Source organism: Columba livia, chromosome Z (genome assembly GCF_036013475.1).
Source record: "Columba livia isolate bColLiv1 breed racing homer chromosome Z, bColLiv1.pat.W.v2, whole genome shotgun sequence".
NCBI classification, from domain to species: domain Eukaryota; kingdom Metazoa; phylum Chordata; class Aves; order Columbiformes; family Columbidae; genus Columba; species Columba livia.
Window position 1 is genome coordinate 19,188,093 of NC_088642.1, and position 14,837 is coordinate 19,202,929.

The window sequence follows — 14,837 nt, forward strand, 5'->3', positions numbered from 1 at the left end:
TCCTATGGAAGGAGAATTAATAAAATGCAGTGACTGGAATTACTTAGTTGCAGTTATATTTTTATCCTGTTGCTTTTGTTTGTTTGTTTGTTTGTTTTCTTTTTTGTTTGTTTGTTTTGTTTGTTTTCCCCCCAGTGCTTCTGTATATCACAAAGTCAGAATGTATGAGGTTGGCAGAGACCTCTGGAGGTCATCTGGTCCAACCCACGGTCTCAAGTAGGGCTACCCAGAGCCAGTTGCCCAGGTCCATGTCCAAACAGCTTTTGAATATCTTCACAGCCTCACTGGGCAACTGGTGTCTGGGCTTGGTCATCCTCACAGTGAAAAAGTGTTTCCTCATGTTCAGGAGGAGCCTCCTGTGTTTCAGGCTGTGCCTATTGTGTGACTGTTCACAAACACCCTCCTTTCTCTAAACAGGCTGTGGTGGGTTGACCCCAGCAGCCCTATGCCCAGCAAGTCCCCATGCAGTGGCTACTCTGGAAAGACCAAAGGCCCAGGCTTTATTGCAGAGCATGTCACTCTATGGCATGCAGTAGCCCTCTGGTCAATTTGCGTTGGCTGTCGCTGCTGTGTCGCAGCCTCTCTTCCACCTGCACAGCCTACTGAGTCGGGGACACAGAAAAAACGGGGGAAGCCTTCGTGCTCTGAAAGCACAGTTCAGAAACAGTGAAAACATCAATGTGTTTTCCACACTGTTTGCTCACAAATGCAAAACGCAGCAGCAAGTGGGCTGCGGAGTCTCTCCCTGCCCCCTCAGCCCCTGGTAGCTCCATTTATGATGTCACAGTTGTGAGGTCACACTGTGCGGGGCTGGGTCCCTGTGAAGTGAAGGCTGGCTGCCCTGCCCCATGGCATTTTGAGTCACAACCTCGTGCCTGTAAGGAGCTCGCCGTGTCCTGCTGGCTGTGGGCCTGTGGCAGGCGCTCTCCTCCTGGCAATTGGTTTGAGGCTCTCGCCCAAGTGGTCTCCCCTGGACAGGCAATAGTCCTGCAGCAGGAGGAAGACACACAAGCTTGCAGGAGACATTAATTTCTCCCCAATACAAGGAGGAGAAAGGCTCCTGCAAGGCTTCAAGACGCTGACCTGTCAAGCAGGTCAGCTTGTGGAAGTATGGAGGGCAGGTGTGCGGCTGGGCCCACTCAGGTGCTGAGGAACAGGTACAAGGAGTTTGTTTCTCCTGGGGACATCAGCTGGTGGGTGGGACACCCAGAGTGTAATGTGTGGCACGGAGGACAGCAAAAGCTGTGGGCAGAGCAACAGTCCCAGAGCTTGAGAAATTCGCTGTGAATGGGGAAGCGGCTCAGCTGAAAGCACCTCTAACCCCCCTGTGCCAAACCCCATGGTCCTGCTGTGTGGGCTCCCACCAGGAGACTCTGAAGTTCCTCTTATTCTCCAGCACAAGTGTTCCTGGGTGCCTGGAGCAACCACTGTACAAGTGTGTCTGGGCAACCCCTGGCAGAGCCACAGGAGAGCTCAGCCCTCATGCTGCGGGACCTCCCCAGCAAAGTGCTGCTGCGACTGGGAAGTCCTGCTGCGTCTCTACGGAGAGAGAGAAGCCTTGCGGGTGTTATGGGGATGGCTCTGGCCCTCATGCCGCAGAAGCTCATGGGAGAGGTGGGGATTTGGAGAAGAGCAGCTGGTCCCCTCTACCCATAGACTGCCAGGCCTCTGAGCTGCCTCCTCAGGGGCAGATTGGTCCTGTGGGGCAGGGAGGCAGTTGGGGTGAGAAGTGATTGTGCTATTCCACTGCTGCTGCTTCGTTTTCTGCTGCTTCTGCTTCTGCCTTGTCTCATCATGGCATGGACGTCTCCTGAGTGCTTCCCAAAGCACTTCTGGCCAGGGCCTTGGCTCATGTGGCACAGATCTGATGCATCTTTTCCCTTCCATAGGTGCACCCTCTCTCAGGAGGACCGTGGCACCAGCTGGAAAGGGCCACCACGCTGCAAATGCAGTGCTGGAGAAAATGAAGGTAAGCTCAACACTGCCTTTCAGCCCATGTTTACACCAAGCGTGTCTTGGTGTAAACCCATAGGACCCACAGGACCCATAGCCCTGCAGGACTGGTGTCATCCTTTCCCAAGGGAGGCCTGGGGCCTGCATGACCACAGGGAACCAGCTGCTACGTCCATGTCTTTGTTTGATACTGTCGAAAACACGGGGTACCCCAGTATGATAGAAGCTGAGAGGCCAAAGCAACATCTACCCTCACTCCCCAACCACACTGTCAGTGCTTTGCCTTCCAGGGAATCCTTTCGGCCCTTTGTTCTCCACCCCCAGGGTACCACCAGCACCCCTTTCTCCAGGGTATAACCCTGCCCATGCCCCTTCTCCTACCACAGGGAGGGACAACCAGCATCCACCTCCCTGCTGGGGTCTGGCGCATGACCTGACAAGCATCTTCAAGAAAGGTCCTCAGCCTTTTCTCTGGTTTCTTTGCCCAGCGTTGGTCTTCAGCATTGCTTATCGCCTGGCAGCAGCCGTGCTCTCCCTCCAGAGATGCATCAACACAGGCATCTCCATTCTGTAAGTACATGTGTCCAGTGTGGACATGGAGATGATGACGAGGGGTATTGGTGGCTCAGGGCAAGCAGAGGGGAGGCTGGAGCTGCTCCTGACCAGGAGATCCCCTGTCTTCCATATAAATTCCTGCTCCTCGACTGGTAAGAGAAAAGCCGTCTCTGCAGGACTCTGCCCTTGAGCACTACTAACACCAGGTCTTTTTTCCAGGAAAGAGGTGGTCACCCTGAAAATGGAAAGGGACTCCACAATCCTCATTGTGATGAGCCTATCTGTTTTCAGTGAGTATTTGTCCACTGTCAGCAGAGGCACAGAGGCACACGGGCTGTGAGCTTCAGTGCGAGGCTGACGTGCTGGAGCACCAGTGGAGCCCTTCAAACCTCCCACTTTTGCAGGTCTGGGAGGTCATGAAGTGCTTGCTGCAAGCAGGGAAAAGGGAGTGTAGCTTTGGGATGCAAAGCATGCCCAGGAACTGGGGCTCTGCAGAGCCCCAAAGCCCCAGGAAAGAGTCCCTGCTTGGAGATGCAGTCTCTCTGCACCCTTTCCCCATGTCCTCAGCCAGTCTCTTACCACCCTGGTGTGGGAGGAGACTGCCTGGCTACAGGCATCATTAGAAACTCTAGTCAAGCAACTCTGTCTTGGTGATCTGAATTGCAGTCGGCGCCTGCTGTGGGACCTCACTCCTCATGTGGACAGCGCGGGCAATGAATGTGCAACAGGTAAGTGGGACATGAAAGTCTAGCAAAGGAGCACTGACAGTAGTAGGTGGGTGGGTAGATTGCCCCTCCTTTGGCTCCCGGCAGTGACCTACAGAATCAGCACCAACTTCTGCCATGCCTCCCTAGAGCCGCTGGCTCTGGAAAGCCCCAGCAGCTCTGGGACTCAAACAGAGAGCCTTTCCCTTTCAGGTGCCACCGGGGCTGTCTGAAGCTGAGATTAATTCCCTGCGGTAAGAGCCCTCTCCTCCCCCTTAACCTGGAGCACCTTTGATGGGGTAGCAGCAGATGAGCCCATGCTATTTGCTCTCACTTGCACAGCGTCAGGGCTTGTGCGTTTTGATCCTGCCTGGGCCTTTTGCTAAACCTGGAGGGGGAAGGAAGCAGTTGTAAACTGGGGCAAGAAAAGGGAGTTTGAGCACCTCTGTCTCTGCTCCTGCTGACCCTGGAGCCTCTGGACTGGGCTGGACAGCCCCCTGACAAGATCTGTTTTCCTGATGACTGCAGGAACACACTCGCTCTGTGGAGGGAACAAGCCCAAGAGATGCAAGAGCTGAGGGATAAGACAGCACGCCTGGCTGCAGAGATCAGTACTATGACAAAGGTGACCCTGCACTTTGGGAAGGAGGGCTGGGATGAGCAGGGCTCCACAAAAGGCCCTTACTGGGCCAGCATGTGGTCTTTTCCTGCTCAGCCCACACACCTGTCCTTTGCCAGGGGCTGCTGGTTGAGCTGCTCCATTGTAAAGCCCCTTCTCCTGGCCAGGTCTGACATGGTCTTTTCCCCTTTTCCGTTCTGTCTTTCCCAGGAATTTCAGCAAATGACAGATGCGATGTCTGCAAACATGGGCATGTCTGACTGGGCTCTGAAAATGCCAGGTGCGGATGGGAGCAGTCAGGCATGGTTTTTGTCACACTCAGCCGGTTGTGTTTAGCGTTCTCAAAAGCAGGCTGTGTTGCAGACTCTGCTCTCTGGGGCACAGGGAGGTGGCATGAAACCACAGGGCCCAAGAGCACAACTGTGGCTGAGTGGCTCCCTTGGGCTCACCCCAGCCCTGCCCTCAGAGCTCTCGCTGGAGCCCCAGCTGTGCCCCGGACAGCATTTCTGCCCTCTGCCTTTCCACTGAGCCTTCCTGGGGAACAAAATGCAAGTGGATAGGACATCCTTTGCTGTCCACACAGCAAGGCCTTGCCTTGGGTCTGCTGCCTTTCCCACGGATCTTGCTGTCTCCAGCACCTGCAGCCCTTCTCATTGTGCTGCTGGGAGAGAAGTGCCATCACCAGGCATTCCCCTCCTTTTCCTGGGGCAACTATGAGCATGCAGTGCTGCTTGCAGGGCTGGCAGACAGTCTCCCAAGTGTCCTGCAGCCACCAGCTTCTCCAAGCCTGAGGCCTCTTGCAGTCAGCTGCTCTCTTCTGCCTTCAGGGGCTGCCATCGACCTGCAGAAATCACCCAGCAGCGGTACAGGATTCTGCAGAGTGTTTTGGTTCCTGTGTGCTCCACCACGTCTGGATAGCTTTGTGCAGGTAGAGTAGCAAAAACCATCAGTGCTGCTTCTCTAGTATTTAATAAAGTTGGAGCCCAGCCCTGGGGCATCTCACCTCAGGCCGGTGGTGTTCCTCAAGGCCACGGTCACTGGTCCAGTGCCTGACAGCTGAGGTCTGACACAGGGCTTGGCTCCCTAGAACACATCAGTTGCCCTCACAAGGGGCCTGAGCTGAGCTGAGCTTGCTGCTCACCATCCCTGGTGACTGCTGACTGAAGAAGCTTTTCCTTCAGTTCCCCATTTCCCCACCACAGCTCTGACTGTCCACCTCCCAATGGGGAAGGGGAGGGTGGGGGAGGCTGCAGAGCCGCTGGCCAAAATGAGAGATTTCTTGAAAGCCCTAGCTTCATTTCAGCGTATCAGATGGTTCCCAATGGCTGGATGTTGTCCTCTTTCCAGAACCAGGAAGACAGCCAGGCGCTTCTGCCTGCTTCCCAACACACCACTCATGTCGAGCACAAGCCCAGCCCACAGGCACAGTGCCGTCTGTGCTTCTGGCTGCATGGGAGCCCAGCAGGGCCCATCATGGCCTCATGTTCATTGCTCATGGCTTCTGCTTTCAGCCGGACACATCCCCAGGATACTGCTGGCCTTTCCGAGGGTCTCGGAGTGAGGTGTTAATCCGGTTGCCCACACAAATACAACCAACAGCTGTTGTCATACAACACACCTCAAAGGCAGCCATTCCACTAGAGACTGTCAGCAGTGCCCCCCGAGATATCACCGTCTATGTAAGTCTCTGCCAGGCACTGGGGGCTGGGGACAGGCACGGGGAAAAGCTGTAATGGGGACTTGGTGCTCTCTGCACATCTGCCGAGATTATTGTACTCCCAAGCACTGCTGTTCCCTGAGGGGACATTTCATGGGACACATGGGGTGGTGTCACCTCTCCTAAGATTTGCTCAGAGTGCTTTGGCCCAGCACCTCCAGGACTCTGAGCACAAGACAAGGAGGAGACTCACCCCCACTGCATCCTGCACCAGACTGTGCTGAAGCAGCAGGAATGGGGTTCAGATCAGTGGCCTGGATCTGACATGAGCCTTCCTCGCTGTCGGATCAAGCCTGACCTGCTCCCCTGTGCTTTTTCTCAAAGGGACTGGACAAGGAAGGGGAGGAGGAAACTCTGCTGGGGAGATTCACCTACACTGTGAAGAGAGAGCCACCACAGACCTTTCCTCTGCAGGTGCAGTGAGCATGTGTGAACAAGAGACCAGGGCAGAAATGCTGGTTTGCCAGCAAGTTTCTTGCACAAGGAGTGTGGATGGTCCCTGCTGAGGCAAGGGCCTGATCCCAGGCAAGAGAATCGTTGCTTGGATCAGGAGGGAAAATAGCATCCAGCAGAGCCACAAAAGCAGAACAAGGGCCATGTTGGCCCCACAGCCATCTGCGTCCCCAGAGCTGCCTGGCTGCACTCACCGGGCAGGTGGTAGCAGGGAGGATGCCCAGCACCTTGCCCCGGCAGCAGGACTTTCCCCAGGCCCTACATCCCCAGCATCAGCAAGCCTCAGGTTTCCACAGCTGCTCACCACACTCCCTGTGGCCGAGTGTTTGCTCTGCTGGGGCACAGGGTCCTTTACCGTCTGGGTGGAAGAAGAGAAGGAGGAGGAGCTGTCATCTCAGCCAGGGCAGGAGCTGGTCCTGGAGCAAGAGACGGGCTGGCAGAGGCAGACATGCAGAGCCTGCTCTCACTCTTCACACCCCAGGAGTGACACTGCTTTTTGTCATGGTTTCTTTGCAGAATGGGATCCCCAGGGCCTTTCAGTTTTTGAAACTTGTCGTACAGAGCAACTGGGGAAAACCCGGTTACACCTGCATTTACCGAGTGTGGGTGCACGGGAAGATCGTGGAATCAAATGCCACCGGACAGACACAGGTGAAGGCCTTTCCCCAATGAAAATTAAAAGGAAAATGGAGAAACAGACCAGATAATGTGGCTGTTAGCCTGGTGAAGAGCAGTGTTGTTTCAGAGGCCCTCTCAAAGCTGCGAACTTCTGCCATTTGCAGGCTGCCTTCCTCCGGCTTTCTGCCTTCCCTCCACCATGGTGATGTTTCCTAACCGAACAAAAGGAGACGACGCTTCTGTAGCCTTTCTTTGCCACAGTTCCTTGATAAAATCCTTTGGCACAAGGACTGTCCCCCATCTGGCCCCAAGAAGTAGTCATCAGAGCCTGGCAGTTTTTAGGGGTCACGATCCCCAAGGCATTGGGCCCATTGCATTCAAGGGTCACCTTGGTTCTGGGGACTGGGCCCAGTGGGTGCCCACATGACGTGCAGCCATGTCTGGGACTCATGAAGAGTGTCTGAGGTGCGTGAAGATGCTTGAGGAGCCCAGCTGCTGGGGAGGGGGGATCCTGGCTGAGCTTCCTGTGTCCATGTGCACTCCCAGGCACAGCTCTCCAGCCTGACAGGAACCTGGCACCTCAGACACCAGGACCCAGGACACAGCTTACTTGTGCACAGACACGTGTGTGTGATGGCCCATGCAACATGCCATGGGCTGCGGGTGACCATTGTGGCAGCATACACACCAGGGAAGAGGGCATCAGTGGTTCACAGCACCAGATGGGAGAGATGGGAGATGGGTCATAGGCCCCTATGATGTCCTGTGGACACAGATAGAACCCAGGTAGTAATGTATGTGGGCCACCAGCTCCAGATCTGCCTATTGCTTGGGATCTACATCCCAGCTGAAGTGGGACTTCTCCCATACATCACACAGTGAGATGGGAGCAGAGGTCTCTCTTTCGCAGCCTGTAGAGCGTGGCATTGATCCTCGCCACAGCAGGGAGGGGAAATGGGGAGTAGTGCTGAGGCCCCAAGCACTACCCAACTACCGGTTGGTGATGTGAAGTGCAGCTGGTGCCTATCAGATAACTACTCAGACTATTCCTGTCTGGGCAGCTCTGCCAGCAGCTTTCCGTGGGGCCACTCTGGTGTTACCAGGTGCTTGCTTTGTGCGAGGGGCTGCCCTTTTGCTCTCTGCACCTGCTAATATCTGCTTGGCAGCATGGAGTCCAGGAGGTGCTAGTGTTGCCAGAAGAGCCCTGCCAACTCAGAGGTCTGAAGAACAGCAGGAACTTGTAAGTCTCCTGGTGGGAGCCCACACAGCAGGACTATGGGGTTTGACACAGAGTTTGATTTCTCCTTACTGTCCCCTGAGTTACACATTATGCTCTGGATGTCCCACCCATCAGCTGATGTCCCCAGGAGGAAAAAAATCCTTGTACCTGTTCTTCAGCACCTGAGTGGGCCCAGCTGCACACCTGCCCTCCATATTTCCACCAGCTGGCCTTCTTGACAGGTCAGCCTCTTGAAGTCTTGTAGAAGCCTTTCTCTTCCTCATCTTGGGGAGGAATTAATGTCTCCTGCAAGCTTGTGTGTTCACCTTTTGCTGCAGGACTATTGCCTGCCCAGGGGAGACCACTTGGGTGAGACCCTCAAACCAATTGCCAGGAGGAGAGTGCCTGCCACAGGCCCACAGCCAGCAGGACACAGCGAGCTTGCCTGGATGCTGGCCAGGGCTGGCTGTGCAGGGGACATGGTGACACACAAGCAGTCATCTTCCTGTACAGAAAACGTGATATCTTCCATCTGGCCTCTGCAGAGTGCTCAAGTTGGTTCCTTTCAGCCCACCGCAGGATGTAGCCCAGGCAGAAGTGGTGCTGGCAGGGCTGCACAGAGGCAACAGCCTTCTGAGCATCCCGGCAGATGAGGCAGCTCCACACTGTCTCAGTGGCCATGGTTGTGCTCTTCAGTGGGTTGGGGAGAGCTGAAGAGGAGAAGCTGCTTCCCCTGGCCAGTGCCAGTGCTGCCAAAGGTGTTGAGCCCTGTAAAAGGAGAGAGACCACAGTATTTTGTTGTTCCATGGAGGGGAGGGGAAGGGAGCAAGGAATGCCCAGGCAACTCGAGAAGGACAACCTCCCAGCTCTGCGAGCCCCATCACCTGCCCCACAGCCAGCCTGGGGGACATCTCCCCGCACAGCTTACCTCCACTGCTGCAGGGCAGGTTCTGGCAATGAGTGATCAGAGCACCGGGCTGCCCAGCAAGACCGACGAGAAGCACGATGACATGTGCTCCTGTGAATGTGAAGCCATTGTGGAATTGGTGCTTGTGCCTTTGTCTCACCACTACCTGGCAATGGATGATGCTGACAGAGCCTTCTACTACTTTCTGGAGTGTGCAGCTGCCTGCCTGCATGTCCCCAACAACTACATGGTGAGTTGTCCTGCTTGCCAGCAACCACCATGCACGGAGGCCTCTCAGTCGCCTGGCTTTGGGCAGGACAACTTGGCCATTGCAAGAGGGCTTTCCTTCATGTGGCCTTGGGAGGGAAATGCTGGCACCAGACCACAACTTGTTCCTCTGGTTTGCCTCTTCTGCAGCAAGAGACAGAGGGCACTGTGCCCTTAGCATGAGGGGCATTAGCAGGGAGGTGCTGTGAAGGGTCACTACTGCCTGTGCTCTCAGCCAGTGTGACTCTGTTTGAGTGGCCATCTGGCAGAATGCAAACCCACTCTCTCCCCCTCCCTCCTTCAGTATGGAAGGAGTAGGCACATCTCCCTCTCTCTCTGCTACTTGAGGCTAACAGCTTCTTTTGTTTGGCCCCAGAGCACCCTGGCCAGGGCCATTAGGAGAAGGGAGTGCTGAGGCGCCAGTGAGCCGGTGGGCACCTGCGGCCACTGTGGGGGATGTTTGGAGGCTTCAGGGGCACCCACTGCCAGTGTGGGGGTGCAGAGAAGCTTCTAGAATGCCTACAGTCAGATCTGATCAGCCAATATAAAAACAGGATTCTCGTCGAGACTCCGCCTGTTGTCGCGGGTCTCTCCGAGCATGAGCAAGATGCTGCTGCCGAGAGCCCCCTCCCCGGGATGGAGACTCCGCTTGCCTTGCCGCCACGGGTGTGAGTAAAACTTCTCGCAGGATTGCGAGTATATTTACACTTTTCGTGCACATATGCACGTGTAACTTTCCGTGCTCAATATGAGCATGTGTAAAATTAATCCTCGCATAATCGTGGGTGTATTTTCCTTCCGTGCACATTTGCACATGTAACTTTCCGTGCACATTTGCACACGTAACTTTCCATGCTTAATACAAGCACGTGTACTTTTCGTGCACATTTGCACGCGTAACTTTCCGTGCTCAATACAAACACATGTATAAATTATTTCCTCGCACAATCATGAGTGTATTTTCCTCCCGTGCTTCCACATAAGCACGTGTAGTATTCTGTGCACATTTGCACGTGTAAGTAAATTAACCATCGCAGAATTGTGAGTGTACACTTTCCGTACTCACTATGAGTACGTGTATCTCTTTAAAAATAATCCCACACCGTGTTTAGGCAAGTGTGTACTTCTCTGGGACTCAAGGACGGCTCCAGCATTGTTTGGGGTGAAGCCATGTGCATGCACTCTGTGGACCGCTTGTTGTATTAGTTGCTGCCCCTTAATAATTTTCCTCAACTGATATCCGAACCTGTTTTTAAGTCACTTTTGGAGTGCTAAAACCCTGTTTCTCACCAGTTTAATAGAAGTTGTTTTGGACCCTGTTGTCCCTTAAACTAACCTCGGGGTGCCTCCATGACAGGCCATCACCAAAGGTTTACAGGTGTCAGAGGCAATGGGGGACGAAGGACAAGGCTGGCCATGGGCTCTGCACCCGTGTCACCTGCTGCCTGTGTTCTTGTGCAAAGGCCCTCATGAAGCTGAACGAAGCAGAGGTCCTGAGGAACTCATTACAGGATGCAAAAGTGATACCTGCTTTGATGAAGCCACCTTCTTCAGACTCAAAGGGGAGGTAAAGAGACAGGGAGGTATGGAGTGATCTCCTGGAGAAAGGAGCTGGATGTGTTCCCCAGTTGCTGAGGAGATTCTGGGCATCTCCAGCCACTGGCAGATTCCTGAAGTCTCATGGGCAACTAGTCCATCTCAGGATGTTTCCCTTTTCCTGTGCAGGTCTGCCGTGGTATGGGACACATAAAGATGCCAAAGAAAATGATCAGTAAGGTTTTGAGCCTGCTCAAAAGGTAGTTCCCCCAGACCTCCTTTGGAGCCCTTGTCACATCTCTAAATGGAGAAATTGCAGTGGCCCGCTTCCGTTGGCAGGAGAGCATCCTCCCTTCCACAGGAGGCCTGGTAAGAAGCAGAACTGAGAATCTCAGGGAGGAAGAGCCATTTCCTACCTGGTCCCAGGCATCCAGGCCCAGACCTGCCCAAACTGGAGGCCTTGTCGGATTTAGCACTGTAGAGCTGGAGCCTCTGGGCCCAGTAGTTTCTCCTGTGTAGCAAGAGGAAGAGGCTAGCCTGGCTGCTGCAGCAGAACTGCTGCCTTTCCTCACTGGATCACCTCTTCAGCCTGAAGGACACTTTCAGCAGATGGACATTCTCCCACCTGGCAGCATGCATGAAGGCCAACACAGAGAGCACAGCAGACTTGTATAGTGTAGAAGACGCCCACCATTGACACATCTAGACCAGAAGGCTGTAAACAAAGTTCTCTCTTCAAACACCTCTTTTATTACGCACTTTGTTGTTGGGTCTTTCTTTCTGAGTCGCAGAAAAATGTGGCAGCGTTCTGACATCAGGCCTGTGAGAAACTACAAGAGTCGGCAGCATGAGAACAACTGTTGGTGGAAAAATACAAGAAGCGAGAACTGTATGCTACCTGATACATCAAGAACAGAGGGACTGATAAAGGATTTATACATCCAGGACAGAGGAATAGCTTGTGATAGACAAAAAAAATGTGTTTATGGCAGTAACTTCAGTGGGAACACAAAATACATTGCTTATGTAATGACTAACCAGCAAACCAGCAAATACTTGAGCAGGCATCATACCAAGTATAAATGCAAGACTGAGTTTGTAATAAATGTCTCTCATTGCACCTTATCGAGAGTCTGTGCCTCATTCACTACAGAAAAACACACTGCCTTACTGTTTTTGTTGAGGGCTACTATTGCTGCATCAGTGGAGATGCACTGCTGCCTTCCAGAGTCTCCAACAGCTCCTGCTGTGCATTGACAATGCCCCATGGGACTCTTCTGCCTTCCAGAGAGTCTGACAGCTTTTACCAGATTTGTCAATTCCCCAAAGGCCCTGCTTCTCTCCAGAGTGCCCTGGGGATGTCACCAAGCTTTGCCATGTACAGACAGGGCTTTGGTCATTCCAGAGTGTGTGACTCCTTGGGCCAGGCTTTGCCCTGGCCCTCAAAAGCCTTGTTGTCTTCTCAAGAGCCCCAGAGATTTTGCTGGGTTTTGGTGACACCCAGGCTGGATGTGGGGTGCTCATGCAATGCTGTGGGGTGCTCAGGGGGATTGTGCAGCTGGGTGCGGGGTCTGAGGCTTGGGACTGGTCTGAGTGTAGGGGCTCCAGGCCACATTTGGGCGTGGGTGTGAGTTGGTGCTGCGCTGAGTGTGGCGTTGGGTGTAGGTGGGTGCAAGGGGCAGGAAGGGTGTGCAGGGTGGGGTAAGGGCAGGTCTGTGGATTGCAGGTGGGCACAGGGTCTTAGCTGTCCTGGTGCCCTGCAATGCTCAGACAAGTGCAGAAGAGGGCTGCAGCACAGGGCAGTGCTATGCCTGGCCAGGGATGCCAAGGGGACTCTGGTGGAAGCACTAGAGTGGATGTACGCAGCACCCTGGAGCAGCCCCTGGCCCTGTAGGCCTCTGCAACTCCCCCACCTCTGCCACAGGTTCATTGCCACCTGGAGTCCCTGAGTTTCCGTACCAGCTAAGGTTGCCCTGTGTCCCCTGTCCCACAGATGTCAGGCTGTGGGATACCCTGTGTTGCCCCTCACCATGGATCCCTGGCCATGGGGTGCTCTCTCTGACCCCATCAGCTCCCCAGGACACCCCAGGCCTCATTTCAGCTCCCCAGGGCTCATCTTATTGCCCCAGAGCTCTCCAGTCTTTGCCTGGGGTCCACAAGGCTCCCTACTCCTTTCAATGGATCACCTCAACTCCCCAGGGCTTACATTGGCTCCCCAAGGCCCAGCCATCCACAGGGCTCACCTCTGCTCCCCAAATCTTCCCAGTTCTCCCCAGGGCTCTTCTTGACTCCCCAGGATTCTCCTTGTTTCCCCAGGGCTCTCCTTGTTTCCCCAAGGCTCACCAGATCTCTTAAGGGCTCCCCAGTCCTCCCCAGGGCTTGCCTTGGTTCCACAAGTCACCCCAGTTCTCCCCTGGGCTATACACAGCTTCCCAGGGCTCTCCAGTCCTCTCTATGGCTCATGTTGGCTTCCCAGTCTTCCTCAAGGCTCACTTCAGCTCTCCATTGAATAGATTAGAATAGATGTTAAAGGGAAAATAGTATTATATAAAACCACCTTGATTTAACATTTTAGAGTATGAATTCCTTCATTTTAAATTTAGGAAGAATGTAGACATTCATTAAAGGGAAGAAGAAGACAAGAAACAAGTGTTATCCTTTGAAACCAATGGATGGATCCCTCCCCCAGCTTACAGAAAATCTGAGACCGAGTCTCGTCTCCATTTTATTCAAAGTGAGAGGCCTCCAACTTCCAGCACCCAGGCAGGTGCCCTAGTTGCCAGCTTATAATGATGCTGGTGACACTTTCTCTTCCTCTCTGGTTTTGTGGAAGACTCCTAAGTCCCCTCATGGCTTAAGATCCAGTTTTGTTGAGAATTAACTAATTAGAACTCTAACTAGGAACTGGAAGTCAAAATGCTTTTGTTTTTGATTGAGGCTCTTGACCTCAATAAAGTGCCCACAAGCAGATTTTTTTTATCGTTTGCAAAGACCATGAAATAATTAACCTCATATTTAGGTAATAATTTCTTAGAATAGGTGTATTGAATGTTAATAATTTCTAAGAACTGTAATGAATATGTAATGCTTTTGTAAAGATAAGTTGCACTCGAGTGTCCTGTTGTGGTGAGCACTTATGGTGGAGAATCACCAGCACTACACATAAGGAAAGCCCACCTAACAGTGTAATCCAGTTCTGTTGAGTCAATTTCTTTGTTTCAGTCTGGTGATCCAGATGGGATCCCCTCTGCCTGGCTGCAGGACCCATTGGGTCAGGGACTACTCCAGGTGCAACCTGGAGACTTTTCTGGAGAGACTCCTCATATCAATCAGATCACTGCAGTGAGAGACAAAGACTGTCTAGTAAGAAGGAATTATTTTCAAATATTTTGGGGACTGGTCATCTTGGGGCTATCCATAAGTCACAAGACAACGTCCTTATGTAGGATAGTGTATAATGGGTTGCTAGCACTGCAAAGGTATGCTTTGGTTATTTAGTTTACTGGAATTTGAAGGCTTTGGATTTGTTTGTGTGGAGTACTTCTGGTACCGGTTATTCTGTTTCTTTGTTGTGGTATAAAGACAGTTCTGTGTACAACCATAAAGCATACTGGAGTTCTGGCACTTTGTTTGAATTTTTGGATAAACTTTGGTTTTGATTATGCACTTCAATGCCTAAAGATACAGCAGAAGCTGCTGTGGCATTAACTTGTTTGAAGTGTGAGAGTTGTGAACCAATTTATGTTGTGAAGTGTCCTAATTGTAGTGCTAAGTGTTGGATAGATATGAGTCTGGCAGCCAAGCTGTTTTGTGTTAACTGTAAGTTTTGGAGAGAGTGGAATAAACTTGGAGTACAAACTGTGAAGGTTCTATGTCATGGAGAGCTTTTGGTGTTATTTGTGGGGTATTAATATATGTATTAATACTCCCAGTTTGTATTTGTAACAGGGTTAATTGTGCTGCTCCAATCATAGCATAATGGGAGGACAGCCTAGTAGTGGTATTCTGGAAAAAGGCCTGTTAGGGGGTATTTTAGCTCGATGGAAAGACATTGGGTGACCATCTAGTGGTAATGCAATTAGAAAAACCTTGACAAAATATTGTAATCAGTAGTTGCCATTGTGTAAATTAGATGATGAGGAAAAGAGGTCTCTTAACAGAACTTCAAATCATAGTACTTTTTTACGAGCAATGTTATTCTTGAGGAAAGAAGGACAATGGGATGAAGTTATGTATGTTTACATGTTTTTCACTTTGCAAAATCACCCAGAGTGGCAGAAAGAGTGTGG

General features: G+C 52.5%; 1 protein-coding gene across 1 annotated transcript; it reads left to right on the forward strand.

The window, feature by feature from the left end:
- The first annotated feature begins 722 nt into the window (after positions 1 to 722).
- Positions 723 to 6,673, forward strand: LOC110361185 (sperm-associated antigen 4 protein). The gene is made up of 12 exons (XM_021292243.2): positions 723 to 1,157; positions 1,890 to 1,969; positions 2,442 to 2,523; positions 2,728 to 2,798; positions 3,175 to 3,236; positions 3,426 to 3,466; positions 3,741 to 3,837; positions 4,042 to 4,111; positions 4,659 to 4,759; positions 5,343 to 5,510; positions 5,873 to 5,962; positions 6,518 to 6,673. Exons 1-12 carry the CDS (start codon positions 1,111 to 1,113, stop codon positions 6,671 to 6,673), a joined length of 1,065 nt encoding a protein of 354 aa, XP_021147918.1. The 5' UTR covers positions 723 to 1,110.
- The last annotated feature ends 8,164 nt before the right edge of the window (positions 6,674 to 14,837 follow it).

Excerpts from the sequence above, each read along its gene's own strand:
- LOC110361185 (XM_021292243.2), top strand. The coding sequence starts at position 1,111 with ATGGAGGGCAGGTGTGCGGCTGGGCCCACTCAGGTGCTGAGGAACAG. Across the intron at positions 1,158-1,889 it reads ACTCAGGTGCTGAGGAACAG|GTGCACCCTCTCTCAGGAGG; the intron begins GTACAAGGAGTT and ends TCCCTTCCATAG. Across the intron at positions 4,112-4,658 it reads CTGGGCTCTGAAAATGCCAG|GGGCTGCCATCGACCTGCAG; the intron begins GTGCGGATGGGA and ends TTCTGCCTTCAG.